The sequence below is a fragment of the Berghia stephanieae genome, chromosome 6 (genome assembly GCF_034508935.2).
Source record: "Berghia stephanieae isolate SIO BIC M18660-M18661 chromosome 6, UCSD_Bste_1.3, whole genome shotgun sequence".
NCBI lineage: Eukaryota > Metazoa > Mollusca > Gastropoda > Nudibranchia > Aeolidiidae > Berghia > Berghia stephanieae.
The window spans coordinates 8,095,460-8,113,963 of NC_088365.1; the positions used below are offsets into that span (position 1 = coordinate 8,095,460).

Sequence of the window (18,504 nt, forward strand, 5' to 3'; positions counted from 1 at the left end):
GGTGATGGGGGAGAAACGTTGGTTGTTTTGGGGCGGCTCGGGCCGTATATTTGATGCGTAAAAGACGTATCTGACATAACCTTCGTTGGCTCTCTGGCTTCATCATGTAATCAGGCCTGACTCGTAATTACGTGGGAATCGCTGATGACGTCGTCTATAATACGACAGAAGTCATGTTAAACCGCTGACATACGGTGTATGCCAGTCATGTACTCACAAGTTACTCATTGACTCTGGAGGTGTAATTGATGATGATTACAGGAAAATATCAGAGTGAGTTACATATTGGTGACTCACGTTGTGGTCTTTAATAAAGTTAGTTTTAGACTTAGGTTTATGCTGACTTTTGATGAAATGATATTCTAGTATCATAATATGTTAATATTGAGGAATACTAAATGCTTATGTATGTGAACAAATGTTGTTATGTTGTTATTGTCATAATGATTTGGGATAGGAGATCGTTCGTTATCATTGTTGTTTATTATTATATACATTTATACATCTTTTGTATTGATGGTATTGGTAATAATCATTGTAGTAATTGTTGGTGATGATTTGAGAGAGGAATGTTGGTTGTTTTGGGGCGGCTCGGGGCCGTATATATTTGATGCGCATTTAGACGTATCTGACATAACCTTTGTTTGCTCTCTGGTCTCATCAGATGAATGTGATGATTATAATATGATGATGATGATGATGATGATGATGATGTTGGTGTTGGTGATGTGATGATGATGATGATGATGATGATGGTGATGATGATGATGATGACGACGACGATGGTGATGTTGTGACGCGGACAGCGTCGATGGTGACGACGACAGTTGGTATAATGTTGTGAGTCGTGATCGCTGTCGCGTGACGAATGATTGCTACCTATAGTGTGTGTGTGACTGTGTAGCGCATGTAGTATGTAGTGTAATTGTTGTCGTTATTGTTGTTATCGTCATTGCATGTTGATCATTGTTTGATCAAACTCGACTCTTGCTTTTACTTTATTAAACGATATATTATTTTAGTGTAACTTAAGTTACTTTGCTTATTTCATTCCTTAGTTTATCTCTGTGTTTTTAATTCCTCTTTTTCCAAGAGTCAACAATCCATCTGGGAACCGGGACGTGGCTTGATCGAATACCCCTAGACAGATAGAGGCCACGTTTACTTAGTACCTTCAACTACAACTCCTCCTCCTGCTCTCTCGAAGTTTCCGCTTCCAAAATCTGTATAACACCTTTAATTTCTTCAATTGATGATTTTGCGCCAACATCCTGCGCATAACATATATCCACCCATCAACTAGTAAAAACAAACAGTTTCCATCCCTACTACATTTTTATGAGACAAATTATAGGCGTAGTATCAAAGCTAATGTTTTTCATTTTTACATGTTAATGGTAGTTGGAATAAAACTATCTATGCACATGCTCATTTTTAATATACATTTTTTTCCAATTTTGTAAAGTAGCAAAAATCCCTAGGGTTGAGTGAGTTAACAGTAGACATGGCATGATCGGTTTAAAGAGTCAAATAACAATCAAAATTAATGCAATTTTGCTGAAACTTACTTTCCTATATTCCACAATGTCTTGTGTGACCAACAAGGAACATATAATGGCTCGTTTCATTCCAGGGTATATTACATCCTCCCAAACATTTCCTTTATTTTTACCTCTGATGAAATAATACAAATAATGTGAAATATTACCGTCATCATAGCAGAAGCCTTAGATTACCCATAAAACACTACATGGATTTTACAACAACATCACTATAATAATCACCATTATAATCATCATCATCACCACCACCACCACCACCACCACGATCATCATCATCATCATCATCATCATCATCATCATCATCATCATCATCATCAGCATCATCAACATCATCATCGTCGTCGTCGTCATCATCATCATCATCATCATCATCATCGTCGTCGTCATCATCATCATCATCATCATCATTATCATCAGCAGCATCTCTTCTTCTTCTTCTTCTTCTTCTTCTTCTTCTTCTTCTTCTTCTTCTTCTTCTTCTTCTTCTTCTATTTCTTCTAATCCTCTTTTCCTCTTCATCTTCCTTCCCTCATTCTCCTCCTCTTCCTTCTCATCCTCCTCTTCTTTTATTTTTTTAAAAATCAACAAAGCAAATAAATAATAAACTCACGCTAAATACTCTTTAAATTCTACATGCGTCCACATATTATCCACAGGCAGTTTACTGGATCTGGGGCCATTCTTATAATGCTTTTGTATTGAAAAATTTGAGAGGTGGATGCTTTGGTCAAAGTCATCGAGAGAGTAAGTCTGTGTACAGAATCGCAGGTAGCTATCTTGGTAGAACCAGACTGTTAGAGGATTCCAGTCTGTCACTAAAAACCATTGTCGAATATCGAACTTGGTATTGTAGACTAGCAAAGGCCGCTCTGTGTTGATAAGAAATTGAACATTATTTGGAATGATAACTTATCATTGAGTAACTGGATCTTACTTATATCATGATGCGATTTTGTAGTCCAAGTTAAAGAAAAAACAAAGGAAAAAAATCACTCTTGAAAAATTAGATTTTTTTTTTCTTTTAAAAAAATTGACAGCGTGGCTCAGCGGTACGGTCTTTGCTTCGTACCCAAAAGGTACTGAGTTCAATTATTTGCTCTGTGTAGCCTTGAGAAAGTCACCTCGCCCTAGCTCAATTTGCGGTGCTGCACTGCAGCCGACACCTGGATTATTCCAGTCTTCCTTTGGGATAGACACTAGAGACAAATTCTCCCTATCGGATGAATAAAGGGAATTTTTTTTATTATTTAAAAAAAATAATAATAATAATAAAAATTTAAAAAGAAATTTCATATATCAGTGCTGATGATGCCAAAAAAGTGAAAAAAGGAGAACAAAATTTTGAACCATTGCCTTTAGGCTCCATTTTTACTGCACCAAAACCCACTTTTAGAGCAAATGGGATGATGAAATATCATTGATAATCTAGCTAACCTAGAGAGTAACAAAATGCGCCTATTAGTTCCACCACGCATCAAGGTTCTCACAGCCAGGACATTTGATGGGGGAAATGTAATTTTTTTAAAGGAGTGCACACACTCATGAGTCATTTCATCTAGACAAGCATATCATATTATTCATGTACTATCAAAATTAAAAATCATCATGTTTGAAGTTGATAAAACGCTCTATAGAAGATTATACCTTTAAAAAAAGGTCTTTGACTGAAAAAAAAAAAATAATAATAATTCATTATTTTCTTCTTTTTTTTTTTTAAATTAATATATAAAAAATATATCATATTACCTAATAACGAGATCTAAGGAAAGAAAATACCAAATACATACCCATATATTTCTGTACAACATACTTGCTGTCTTTCTTCACAACAGAGCTATTGACTAACTTGAGCATGTCCTCTAATTTGTTATAACATGTTATACCTATAAATGAACAAAGAGAGTGAAGTGTAATCTGATAAAAGACATGATTAGTTTAAAGATAAGAGAGGATGATAAATCAAAAACTGGTTATATTGGTTAAGGAATATTTGTTTTCTACTTCTTGGGATAAGAAAGTTTTTTGTTGTTGTTGTTGTTGTTATTGTTGTTGTTTCTTGTGTTGCTACTGCTGTTGTTGTTGCTCTTGCTGTTGTTGTCATTGCTATTTTTGTTTGATGTAATAATAATTAGAAATAATAATAATAATAATAATAATAATAATAATAATAATAATAATAATAATAATAATAATAATAATAATAATAATGATAATAATAATAATAATAATAATAATAATAATAATAATAACAATAATAGTGTTCATTAAAAGAGAGCCAACATCTCATGCAGTTTGAGGTCTAGGCACTTTGATAGGTAATGATGGCAATTGTTGGAGTGGACTTATTTTTCTTTCGTTTGTTTGTGTGGTTTTTTTTCTTTGTGTCTGTCCTGTTTTCATTTTATTTTATTTCTTTTGTTTGTTTGTTTTTTATTCTTATGTGGCTCATATTTAATTTTTAAAGAGGATATTTATAGGAGATATGCGTTTCATTGTCTTTATATAGCATTAGACCTTATCAGTTCTCTCCCATCTCTCTACCCGTCATGAGCCACTAAAGTGTATTATACTTGTTTTGGAAAGCTGGAGAACTTTTTGCTCCAATGCATACTATCCATGAGTTTGATTTTCTTCGTTTGTTTCCCAGAGGTTTTATATTCAGCTCTCCTGTACTTTGAGGGGTTTTTTTAATGTTAAAGATGAGAATCAACTAAATTCAATCATACACCATCATTAAAAAAAGAAATAAATTTTTAAAAATTAAAAAAATAAAAATAAAAAATAAAAAAAATTTTAATAAATAAATAAAAAAATTTTTTTAATTTTTAAAATAACAAAAAAAAAAATAAAAAAATAAAAAATAAAAAATCATACACCATCATCTCTCATTTTCATCCAAGGACTAAGCATGAAACTTACCTCTTCCCCTCGACTTGGCTCCTGGTTTGACAATCCAGACATTGCGAGTGCCGTCCATTTCCATTTGGGGCCAATGATGTGACAATCTCTGTATCAAGTTCTCGCACTGACCCAGGAGATTGGACGGGACTTTGCTAAATGTTCCATCTTCGCTGCAATAGTTTGAAATAATACAGCACATAAACATCCACCATGGTATAATAAAGACGTTTTAAAATTGTGTTCGGGAGATGTCATTATTTGTGACCACAACCTAAATCTGGTATTGAGCTTTTTTTAAAAATTAAGCTTTATATAGCGCAATATCCGCTAAATGTGCTCAAAGCGCTTTACAAGGGGTCCCTGGTTAGCAGCAACATTTAACATGTAGGACGGGACATGACGCCTGTCAGGCGATATTACAATTTTTCGGACAAAGACAATGCTGTTAACGGCCAGGTATGCATTTTACACCTGAGTACGGTGAGAGAATGTGAGTAAAGAGCCTTATCCAAAGACTCAACTATGCGCAGAGTGCAAGATTCGAACCCAGGACCTTCCGATCCGAAAGCGAGTGTCATACCACTAGACCACATAGCCGCACATTGAATTTAGAGTTTGTTTTTTTTTTATGGGGCGGATGGATCTCTGTGGTTTAAGAAACTATAGTCAGTCCACTCATAAAATGCATATTTATTTCACGCCCAGTTCAAAATTTAGTCTTAAAATTCAATATTTACTACATGGTAATACTAGATTGAGATGTTGATGAAACGAATGTCAAATCAATAAATTCTCAATGTCATGAAATGAATATATATATATATATATATAATATATATATATATATATATATATATATATATATATATATATATATATATATATATATATATTCTTATCTATTTTTATTTTGCCTGAGCTGTTGGCTTCACTTTTAAGTGTACAATACTATCATTATTATTTATTATTATCTTTATCGTTATCATCATCATCATCATCATCATCATCATCATCATCATCATCATCATCATCATCATCATCATGACCATCATCATCATCATCATCATTATTATTATTATTATTATTATTATTATTATTATTATTATTATTATTATTATTATTATTATTATTATTATTATTATTATCATTATTATTATTATTATTATTATTATTATTATTATTTATTATTATTATTATTATTATTATTATCATTATTATCATCATCATCATATCATCATTATTATATCATTATTATTATTATTATTATTATTATTATTATTATTGTTATTATTATTATTATTATTATTATTATTATTATTATTATTATTATTATTATTATTATATTATTATTATTATTATATCATATCATATATCATTATCATTATCATTATCTATCATCATCACATCATCATCATCATCATCATCATCATTATAATTATAATACATATCATTACACATCATTTATTCATATTCATCATCATTATTATTATTATTATTATTATTATTTTATTATTATTATTATTATTATTATTATTATTATTATTTATTATTATTATTATTATTATTATTATTATATTATTATTATTATTATTATTATTATTATTATTATTATTATTATTATTATTATTATTATTTATTATTATTATTATATTATTATTATTATTTATTATTATTATATTATTATTATTATTATTATTATTATTATATTATATTATTATTATTATTATTATTATTATTATTATTATTATTATTATTATTATTATTATATTATATTATTATTATTTATTATTATTATTATTATTATTATTATTATTATTATTATTATATATTATTATTATTATTATTATTATTATTATTATTATTATTATTATTATTATTATCATTATATTATATTATTATATATTATTATTATCCATATTATTTTGTATTATATACATTTATAATATTCCACTGCTTTACTTCAGCTGATGCTGGGTAAGATTATAACAACATATAAATAAATATCCAGATGGCTCACTTCTAGTATTATCAACAACAGCACTTATAAAAACTGAACTGGTCATATTCTCAAATATCATGATATTACAGGAGTTTTATTATTATATTTTATTTTTTGCTTTTTGTTTTGTTTTGTTTTTGGTCCTTTGTGTTTGGGGGGGGGGGGTCATAGAGGATGATGGGATTCATAAGCAGTCGGAAAATTTTTTTATTACTGTAAAATATGCTCCCTCTTATAATGTATGAATGAAGAGACCAAAACAAGAATTAATAAGGCAAACTAGAGATTCGCACTTTTGTTTCCTTTAAACAAATTTGGAGAGCAACGAGATTAGTATTCTAACAATAAAATCAAGATTTTTTAAAGTAATGTCCTGAGCGTTTGGCTATGGATCAGAATGTTGGAAGATCACAGCAAGCATCACCCAGAAACTTGAGGTCTTCCAAAATAAACATTGACGACGAATCTTCAAGATCTTCTGACTAAATAAAATCTCAAATGAGGACCTGAGAGTTAAAGCTGAGGTGAAGTCTCTGTAGAGTCTCATTAAAAGGAGAAGATGACAACGGTTGGGGCATGTCTTTTGCAGGTCAGATGAAACACTGACAAGGAAGGTTCTGCGATGGTGCCGCGCTGAGGACCGGACCGAGGACCGGTCCCACGGTCTTTTAGCTGTGAACCGTGGTCCAGTCCCAAAGAGGAAGACCGCCGGCGGTCCTCACTTCTTATCACCTTTCAACGGTCTCGCGCCATACTACTTCCCCAGCGATTCGTTGCCTCGGTCCTTTGCCTATCTTCCACCAATCACCACCCATCCCACTTAATTAATCGCACCCACCCCCCTTTGCCATACACTAAACGACACAGACGACCATAGAGGCAGACGACCACCTCCCTCCACTCCGCAAACCGCCCTTTCGTGTGTGAGATGGGGGGAACAGGAGGCGCACGCCTTGGACGATTCCATTATACGGGGTAAATTTCAAAATTTACTACACCATAATGATCGCAATGACAATGATCTATGATGAAGGCATGACCCCTCTTCTCTAATGGGTTATATTTGAAATGTATGTGACTACTAAAGATGTGTGTGTGTGTGTGTGTGTGTGTGTGTGTGTGTGTGTGTGTGTCGAACCTAGCAAGTTTCAAGTCTGATTTTTTGTTTTCTTTTGTCCATCTCTTGTCGCCACTCCTTTCTATCGCATTGTTGTCATTTAAAATAATACAATAATATTAAAATTTCGTTTGGTGTTTTAACTAATCAAGTAATATGAGTTTCATTAGTTTCTTCCGTCCAAAAAAACCAGTTATAACGTCTGTATTTTTAAAAGGTCCAATAGAATATTTGGGGACCCCGATAGCTCAGTTGATAGAGCACTCTCTTTATACGCAAAGGGCCAGAGATCGATCCCGGGTGCAGTCGATTTTTTTCTGAATCCCTGTCTACTCAGCAATGAATGGGTAGCTGAGTTTGTTAGATCTGGCGAAAAGTCACCATCGACCCCTCTTATCACCTCATCCACCCCCTCTTATTATAACTTCACGTCTCTCTCTTACTCTTCAATGCTCGCTGCCCTCTAATTGTGTGTGTGTGGGGGGGGGGGGGGGGGGGGTAGGAGTTGCGTGTGTGTATCAACGCCACGAACAACTCGATCAACGCCTTGGGCGATGCCATTATCTCCGTTAATGGGGATAAATTTCAAATTTTATTAAATTATCGAAGTAACAATGAAGTACGGTGAGCAAATAAAGAAGGCATCACCCCTCTTCTCTAATTAGGTTACAATTTGAAATGAGTGTGACTACTCCGTGTGTTTTACTCCTGTAGGCCACGGTTTTCATCGTGTAGCGGTCTTTAACGGTTCAAGAATGAACGGACCGGTCTAGAGACCGGTCCTTGCGGTCTTCATTTCCCAAGGACCGTAGGACCGTGGTCCTTAAGCTTGCCAAGGACCGCCCCGCACTGTTCTGCGATGGACACCCCAAAGGAGGAGGAAGCGAGGCCGCCCCAAGGAGACCTGGAGACATACTGCAGAGATGAACCTAAAGCAGAGAGGTCTGTCTCTTGAATGGAGATAAAGATTTATTTTTATCTCCATTTTATTGACTCATTTAGGCACCTCTATTTATTAGTTCTGTCTCTTGAAATGGCCCCAAGAATTGCAGCTGACAGGACCAGGTGGAGATCCCTTGCATCGTCTCAAGTGCCAGAGGGATTGAGTGAGTGAGTGATATCATGTATAAAAGTAAATACTAGTGAAAGCTTACTATCAAAAAAAAAAGAAAGAAAAAGAAATGACTTCAGGTCTCACCTCATCAGGTACATCAATGTCATCATGTTCTTTACAAGCGAGGAACCTTTCACACTGATAAATGGCAGTCTCTAGCACTCGAACAGGAATAACCACACTCTTCTTCTTCTTTTTGACATTTCTTTGAGAAACTGGAGCTTCAAATGTTAGAAAAATATATTTATAAACTTATGTAATGGGTTGCAATAAAACCTTTAAAATAATAAAACAATTAGAGAAGAAAAGAACTTATATTTAATTATATTAATTTGGAAAAATTAAAAACTAATAAAACAAAGCAATTATTATATCGCTGCACTCTTAAATAGGTGAATAATTTTTTAAAACTATGATTCAATAAGTTAACGTCTATTTCAATGTATGTATAATTGTTACTTTGATTCTAATATTTTCAATAAACACTTTTATCTACAATAAATTCTGTGGGGGAGGGGGGTGGAGGGGGGTTTCTTCCTCTATGTGCATAAAAAATGATAAAATTACCATTATCTTTCCCCATTTCATTGCTGGATTCAGCTGCAGACTTCTGAGCTGCATCCTCTCCTCTTATTGCCTTTTCATCCGTTTTTTTACAAACACATTTGTTGGCAGCTGTAGAACCAGGTCGTGACCGTGTACATTCGGGATTGGTACATGCCTAAAATCAATTATTCAAAACATAAAACAATGAAACAAAATGAGAGGGACAGTGCATGATCCCACATTACCAGTAACATGTTTATCAAAATATATTAGAATTCCATGAATAAAGATTCTTTAACCCTATCTTTACCAACTACAGGAAAATCGTCACATTTGTTACAATTCTACCAACATTTATTTCATTCATTTTTCTGTTGTAACCACAAAATTTGAAGATTATAAAAATTATAGTAATAAGAACTTAATTCAGCGATGTTGACTACGTGTATTTATATCTTTTGAGTAAAGGCTTAAAATCAATTTTTATGTTAGTTGGATCAGATGTTTAGTGGAAAATCGCCAAAAAGGTCGGTAAGGAGAGAGTTAATCTATTCAGTTATTATTCTATACATTGAATCTATTCATTTATGGAGGATGATGACATGATAACGAATGTGATCATTGTGGTGCCAAATCATTGTATATTTTAATTTTCAGATGTTATGAGAACACAGTAATTTGTTGAACGGTTTAAAAATTCTATGGAACAATCAATGCCCGGGTTTCATAAGCAGGAAAGGGGAATATGTGTAAGAGGTATGAGAATGACATGAAAAAAAAGATTGTGCGTCTATGTGGTCTTGTGGCATGAAACTCGCTTTCGGATCGGAAGGTCCTGGATTCGAGCCTCGAGCTCGGTGCATAGTTGAGTCCTTGGAAAAGGCTCTTTACTCACATTCTCTCACCGTACTCAGGTGTAAAATGAGTATCTGGTCGTTAACAGTGTTGTCTTTGTCCGAAAAATTGTAATATCGCCTAACAGGCGTCATGTCCCGTCCTACATGTTAAATGTTGCTGTTGACCAGGGACCCCTTGTAAAGCGCTTTGAGCACATTTAGTGGATATTGCGCTATATAAAGCTCAAATTTAAAAAGGTCATAGCACTATCATCCGGATGGCATGAGTTTGGACCCCATTTTCTGTTTCTTGCTTTTTTTTTTTTCTTTTTTTTGCTTGAGCAAGAAACATAATACAACATAACACTTTCCAGCACTGCACTGTAGTAGATGTCTGGGTCATTAAGTCTTACATCAAAATGGAACATTTTCCCCAGGTCATTAATGAGAGAAATCAATTTTCTATTCATCACTACTCACCTCCATTATTTGGTTGTCAGTAACTTCCCCTTTTTCACCCGATTCACCATCTGATTCTAATTTCCCATCCAAATTCTGATTGATGGCTAATTTTACTATACTAATGCACGCTGTGAGTCTATAATCATCTGTTGGATTGGAAAATAAAATAAATGTTACACAAAATGACTATCTCATAACTTTAAAGTAAAAATTATATATTATATGTTTCATTTTTATTTTTTATCGAATCACAGTAGATTTTTCTTTTTTTTTTAATCAAAATCAATAAATAGTGCATAAACTATTTATAAACAGAGCTGTTCACAATGAACTACAGTATAATCATCATAAAAGAATGTTCACATATGTCCAAGACTATTTCATCATCATTCTATCAGCCACGCAGTGGGTGTCATATCAATTGGATCCCAGTTTCGGCTCTCTGACACAATGCTATTCTGATTCTCTGTTTTCATGTGGCACTTCTCCATATACTCTTTATTTCTTATAATTATTGATATAAGTTCCCACTCCACTTTTTCTGAATTTATATTCACTTTAATATAACGGCAGGGACCTTGAAAATCTGAGAACCCTAGCAGAGGACCGGCAATATTGGAGACACCTCACACAGGAAATACTGGAAACAGCCAAGGCGACCGATCTTTCGGTCGAGACGCGAAAGGCATCTAAGTCAAGTCAAGTTAATATATTAATAACCATCTTCATATTTTATATTCTTTGATTCGTATAGTTCATAGCGAATTGCAATGTAAGACTGAGCCTAACAACACCGAAATGGAATGTCAGGGCTTGAAAAAAAAATAATTTAAAAGCATACTTTTCAATGGTTAACTAATTCAATTTAACTTTTGTATTTTATCAAATAAAACAAGCAACTGACCTACGAAGGCGATTTTGTCGTCATCATGACTAAGGCGATAACATCGAGGAAAGTAAGCATCATAGTTGGAGTTGTCAAACCAGGACACATTCCTCATATTTATACAAAGCCCAACCTGTCAATAAAGTTTCAATTTATTAGGTTCATAAAATGTAGCTCTACCCTTTTCTTTTTTGGCCTGCATATTATTATTTTTTAATCAAAGTTAAAAAAATTTTATTGTTTACAAATAGATGTAGCATTAGATTGTCATTGAATCGGTTATTTCTGTTTTCTCTTGAAATGAACAACTTTAAGACAGTTACTTGATACTAATAACTCTCACAGTTACCTTTGTGGTAAATAAAATGGTTCATAAATTGTAGCTCTGCTCTTCTCCTTGTTTGCAATTTTTTTTTCTTCATCTAAGTAACATTTTTTTTTTAATTGTTTATAAACAGATATGTAGCATTAGTTTGTCATTAAAATAAGTGAGGTCTGTTATATCTTGAAAAAAACAACAACTTTAAGACATTTACTTGATACTAATAACAATGATAGTTACCTTTGTGGTAAAGGACCCAGCTTTACAATAGTGATTGACCATCTGGTCACGACTAAGATAGCGATAATCGATGGCATCTCTCTTCAAGACCCAGATGAAAGAGGGGTTGACATTCCGCACCATACGAGACTGAAAGCAACATTATTATTTTTTTTTAATTAAGAAGATAAAAATGAATTTTTCTGGTGGAGAAACTAGAAGTTGAAATGTGACGGTACTATTTTCTTTGTTTAACATAGTACATGATAAAAGCTTAGATCTACCAATTCAATAAGAGTTGCTGTTTTAAAAATAAAACAGGAACGCTGATTCAATGGCATTATATTATTTACTATTAATGTCATGTTCAGACTATTATTTAAATCAAGCTAAACATTTAGTATGTTTTAACTAGTTTATTGGATCGATGGCGTACATTTTGCTACATATAAATTATTCTTTATTGGTTGAATCAATCAAATATTTATGCAAACTACTGTAGTGTAGTAAAGGGTATAATATAGAGAATAATGGAGAATAACTCTTCCATGATCGTATAAGACATTTGTTTTCTTTGTTTTGCTTTGTTTTGGCCTCCTCCTCCGCCTCATTTTCATTTTAAATCCCTTCATTGTTTCGGTTTCTTTATTTATTTGTGTTTTGTTTCTGTTCATCTGTTTTGTTTTCTGTTGATTTTTGTTGGGTTTTTTTGTTGTTAGAGCGGGGGGGGGGGGATGTTTTTGTTTTTGTTTTGTATTTAAATTGTTGTTTGTTGCCGTTTTTTGTTTAATTGCCTTGTTTTGTTTTATTTTTATTTTTGTGTTGGTTTTTTTTTTTTTTTAATTGGGTTGTTTTTTTTTGGTTTTTTTTTTTTGGGGGGGGGGGGGGGGGATTGTTGTTGTTGTTGGGGTCTCGTGGTTATTTGGGGGGAAATCTTTCTTTTTTTTCTTTTCCTTTTTTTTTTCTTTGGTTGGGGGGGGGGGCTGTTTACTGTTGCTTAGTTCATAGTTCATTATTATGTTATGAAGCCAATACCTTGAGTCAAAGTATGAATAAGATGAGCTGTCTACTACTCACCATGATGCCATAGATGCCATCATCTTCCTCCCATGGTGGTATGCGTGGTTGGTCGTCTGAAAATTAAATACCAGGAAACTCATTTCTCTTTATGTTGCTTCATATTAATTATTCTTTATTGATTCAATCCATCAAATATTTATGGTAGCTACTATAGTGTTGTAATGGGTGGAGATAAAATAGATAATAAAGGAGAACAACTCTTCCATGATCATATAAGACATTTATTGTTTTCTTTGTTTTGCTTTGTTTGTTTCATTTTGTTTTGGCCTCCTCCTCCACCTCGTTTTCTTTATTAATCCCTTCATGGCTAATCTTGTGTTATTACCAAAAAAAAAAAAAAAATTATAATAATAGTTAATTTTGCTTTCTTTCAATAATTGTTCTGGCAAATAATCAAACAATAAGAAAATCTTTCATATTCTTAGCACAGGACATGAATTTATCTGCATGAACATATTGTATCTAAGTCACTTTATAAAGTATTCCTTTTGAATCATAATGCTAAGGGAGCTGGTGTTATCGGGATTCCTGTAGCATTAAACTGATAGTGAAGATTGCTTTCCACTGTTTGGATAGGATTGCAAAGTATTCTCTGCAAAATCTAGCACACCCAGCCACACATGGTACGAGTTTAAAAACTCCAACTCCTCTGCTGCAAGATATGAAGTGAATAGAAAAGTGCCAGAAGACAATAGAGAATAAAAAAATTTTTCGCGGCGGTGGTGGGGTTTGAACCTGCGACCTTATTGGTACGACAACTCCGCCTGGCAGGTGAGAGCGTGGCTCTACCGTGTGAGCTATCCACGAACACAAAAATATTCGTTTCAAACTCAAAGTCATTACTAGATCCCTCTCTCACCCACTTCTTGAGACCGCCGATTCGTTCGTACACCACCATCGCGAATAATTTTGACCAGCAGTTAAGCTTAATAGCCAATATTCTCAACACAAACATATAACATAGAAACGATTGAGACATTGAGTATGCTCCGGTGTATGGGGTGAATTTTTTAATTCAGAAAAGTGAGTGGAGCAGGCACTTATGTTGGTAACAACAAGATATGAAGTGAATAGAAAAGTGCCAGAAGACAATAGAGAATAAAAAAATTTTTCGCGGCGGTGGTGGGGTTTGAACCTGCGACCTTATTGGTACGACAACTCCGCCTGGCAGGTGAGAGCGTGGCTCTACCGTGCATCATCATCATCATCATCATCATCATCATCATCATCATCATCATCATCATCATCATCATCATCAACTCCTCTGCTGCGCTGTATGACCTTGAGCAAGTCACCCCCCACCTTAGCTCATTTTGTGGTACTCCACTGCTACTTACACCTTGGTCATTCCAGTCTTCCCTTGGAATAAACCCTTAAGAAGAGAAATTTCCCTTTGGGAATAAATAAAGGGAATTTTCCTTAAATCATAGCTTGACGAGTACTAAATTGAGGTTTATAAAGAGAATGTTTTGAACGTTATTTACTTAACTCACTCAATCCTAGATATTTGTGCTACTTTTCAAAATTGGAAAAAATGTATTAAAAATGAGCATGCACATATATAGTGTTATTCAATAATACCATTAACATGCAAAAACTAAAAACATTAGCTTTGATATTACGCCTATAATTTGTCTCAGAAAAATCTAATAAATAGCATGGGGTAAAAGTAACCCGGGTAAACTACGGATATAGCCGGTGTTAGGGTTGAGTGAGTTAAGTAACAGGATGCTTTGATTTGTATTTTTCGTGCTTTTACTTAATTATAATTACAGATGGGCAAAGAGAAACTTTTCATTACATTGCTTACTGTCATCGTCATCGGTATCATCATCATCATCGTCGTCGTCATCATCATCATCATCTGCATCATTATCATCGTCATCAGAAGTTTTTCTCTTTTTCGAGCGTGGAGTCTTTTTAACCGGTCCAGGTATTTTATAGAATTTCTCCACCCATCCCCTCCGCCTCAAGCTATGGCGAATTGTGGCGTAACCACCTTGGATTGTAAACACCTTTTTGTACTGGTAACAGAAAGATAAAATAGTGATGCATTCTACAACATTCAAGAGCACCTTTGTTCACATAAAAGTTAATTGATTTCTTCCTGTTACTTTCACTTTTTTTTTAATTAAAAAGAAAAGAGTCTCTTTTGTTCAAAATGGCAATAAATCAATACATTCATAGAAACCAATAAAGCATGTGAAAAAACAGTAATGCCTGTTCTTTATAAAATGTTATGGCTTCATTGCATGAGAAGAGAATTCATTCAACGATAATTCTTTTTTTTTTAGTAAAAATGAAAAGCAATGTTTTCTCTTTCTTCTAGTGTCAATAATATCTTAATAAAATATTATATAATGACTATAATGATAGCAAAATTTAAAAAATTATCTGGAATAAACGTGAACAACGTCAATAATTAAAGACTATAATCAATTTGTAGAACCATTTACTTCTACAAATGTGTTCCATGCATTCGAAATCTCCCTGATTTAAGTATTAACTGAGTAATAAATTTCATAATAAACATTGAGACGACAAGAGTGTATTAAATCTTAGCACTTTAACTACCTTGATAGCTTTTTCCACCACTTCTTTGGCATTTCTCAAACGTTCACCTTCTGAAGCCAAGGATAATTTTGGTTGACTAATTTTTGGACGGCCAAGAGTGGGCATCGTTTTACTCCTGGACGATGTGAAAGACTCTGAAATCTCATTTTCTGTAAATCAAAACCAGTGTCGATATCTTAGAACGAAATGAGTGATGAAGAAACAATGAAAAATGATCGTATGAAATACATTTGTAAAGGTAATTCGTAGAATTGAAAAGAACCCACAATTGCAGATGGCAAATTTGTCTTGAAACAATTTATACACAAACCATGGTCACACAGGAGCATGCTAAGTTTTATTACATTTTTAGATCATTTTAATGTGTTTTGTACGTTTGTATGGCATGTGATATAACACTTTCGGACCGGCTGTTCCCTGGTTCATGTCCCGCTCTGGGCAATGCAAAGTTGAGTCATTGGAAAATGCCCTTTACTCACATTTTCTCACCACACTAAGGTATAAACTGAGTACCTTGCTGGTAGCAGCATTGTAACTATTGCAAAAATAAAAATTGTCATATCACCTTGCAGGCATCATGTCTCGTCTTACATGTTAAGTGTTGCGGTTGACTGGAGACTCCTTGTAAAGCACTTTGAGAAAATTTAGTATATATTGCTCATGTAAAAGCTTCACTTTGAGAAAATTTAGTATATATTGCTCATGTAAAAGCTTCACTTTGAGAAAATTTTGTATATATTGCTCATGTAAAAAGCTTCACTTTGAGAAAATTTAGTATATATTGCTCATGTAAAAGCTTAAGTCTTAATTTATTTTCAATCTGTATTGATTACTATTTTTCTTAAATGGCATTGTATCTATTAAAAAAACCAACATCAACACCTGCTTTCATTTTTTTTTTAAATTAAATAAAATTGATATACTACATAAAACAAACCGGTAGAAGAGATTGTAAAACTATCAATATAGAAAAGAGAATTTTTTGAAATATCAGAGAAATTTTTAAAAACATAGAGAGAAATGCCGACTATTAAATAAATTTATGTCACCAGAACCGTAAAGGCAGGTTACACAATCCTCACCTTTGTTATCATCTCCATCGCTGCTCTCTGAATGTTTTGTTCTGGACACAGAATTATCTCCCAAGCCCCTTAATCGACCAGGTGGTCTATACAATAAGTCGGGATTGTTCTGGGCCAGAGGTCCTTTAGGGTTAAAGAAGAGAGAAGAAAAAAAATCATATGAATGAATAACTAAAGCAAAATAAAGAAATAAGTAAATAAAAAAAAATAAAAATAATTATTGAACTTTTTTCAACGTATCATGAAGTATATGATTGGTAATCTTCGTAAATGTGAATGAATTATATATGAATTGTGAAGCGCTGCAATGTGAAATTTCAATAATTTTTTGTAACTTAATGATGTCATAATTGAGATCATTCTACTTGCAATTATCATCATCATCAACAGATGATCATCATCATCATCATCATCATCATCATCATCATCATCATCATCATCATCACCACCACCACCACCACCAACATTGTCATCATCATCATCATCATCATCATCATCATCATCATCATCATCATCATCATCATCGTCATCATCATCACCACCACCACCACCGTCATCGTCATCATCATCATCATCATCATCATCATCATCATCATCATCATCATCATCACCACAACCACCACCACCACCACCATCATCATCATCATCATCATCATCATCATCATCATCATCATCATCATCATCATCATCACCACCATCATCATCATCATCGTTTTTTTTAAAAAGAACACAGTATGTGCTATTTGATTACCATTGCACATACTGTGTTTTTTAAAACAACGGCAGTATAGTAGTGCATACCATTAAGGAGTCTTTCTAAACCCCTGGAGACTTGGGTTTTTGTACGGTTTAAATTGTGATTTGATGGACTCATGTCCTCGTCAAGGCTCTCTGACTCCTCTTCTACTGCGGTTGTTATTAATTCAACTACATCTTCTTCCTGTCGATGGATAGAATGTGTTCATCAGCATATTATAATAAAGATTGTTTTAAATGATAGTAGTAGATTTTTAAAAATAAAATAAGATAGTGTTAACAAAGGGAAAGAGATAATTTTGTAAAATATAATTACAATCAACGTTATTAAAATCAGAAGCACAAATTCCTGGTCAAGATTAATTCTATTTTTTTTTTTTGGATCTCTTTTATGTGGCTGCTATAATAATCATACCAATAAAGAGAACTATTTCACGATGTGTTTGAAATTAAATGGTATATTAATCATAATGAAAATTTGGTGTTAAAAAAATGACTGCTTACCGTATGAAATCCAAAGCAGCCCATAAACAAATTCGAAAAAAATAATAATAACAACAATACCAATAATAATTATTTCCTTATATGCTTTAAATTTCACCATAAGACACGATATATGTTTTTAAAGAAACCGTATTTGATTTCAATGATAAAATAAAATTGATCGAAGAAAGTTAATTTTTTAAAAATAATTTTAAAAATTTTTATATAATAAATAAAAAAGAATAGGAAAAAGAAATGGTCTCAAAAGTTGTTTGGAAGGAGAGATTATAGGAAGGTAGGGTTTATAATTTAATTTGACAATAGTAAAGCCCTCTTATTGATGTGAGTCATATGAATTAAGCGAATATGATATACAGCAAAATTCCGAATTTTTAAGTTACCTCTTTTCTAATTTCTCTCCTTGGGGCAAATTGGCCAGAAAGACGGAAATGTTGACTTGATCTCTCTAACTGGATGAATAAATAAATATCAATCAGTGACATAGAGCACTAGTAATGATATGACACACTTTTCTATCTTTGCATAACATTAGCTTCTTCTCGTT

General features: G+C 33.1%; 1 protein-coding gene across 1 annotated transcript in view; it reads right to left on the reverse strand.

The window, feature by feature from the left end:
• LOC144974416 (uncharacterized) overlaps positions 1-18,504 on the reverse strand; it is a 41,448-nt gene that overhangs the window by 10,724 nt on the left and 12,220 nt on the right. The window contains 15 exon segments of the mRNA XM_078917273.1: positions 1,569-1,674; positions 2,173-2,431; positions 3,350-3,445; positions 4,482-4,734; positions 8,790-8,914; positions 9,261-9,414; positions 10,556-10,683; positions 11,442-11,556; positions 11,986-12,114; positions 13,042-13,097; positions 14,855-15,068; positions 15,619-15,767; positions 16,701-16,823; positions 17,502-17,640; positions 18,341-18,409. Of these exon segments, the coding sequence (XP_078773399.1) occupies positions 1,569-1,674; positions 2,173-2,431; positions 3,350-3,445; positions 4,482-4,734; positions 8,790-8,914; positions 9,261-9,414; positions 10,556-10,683; positions 11,442-11,556; positions 11,986-12,114; positions 13,042-13,097; positions 14,855-15,068; positions 15,619-15,767; positions 16,701-16,823; positions 17,502-17,640; positions 18,341-18,409 (2,115 nt within the window).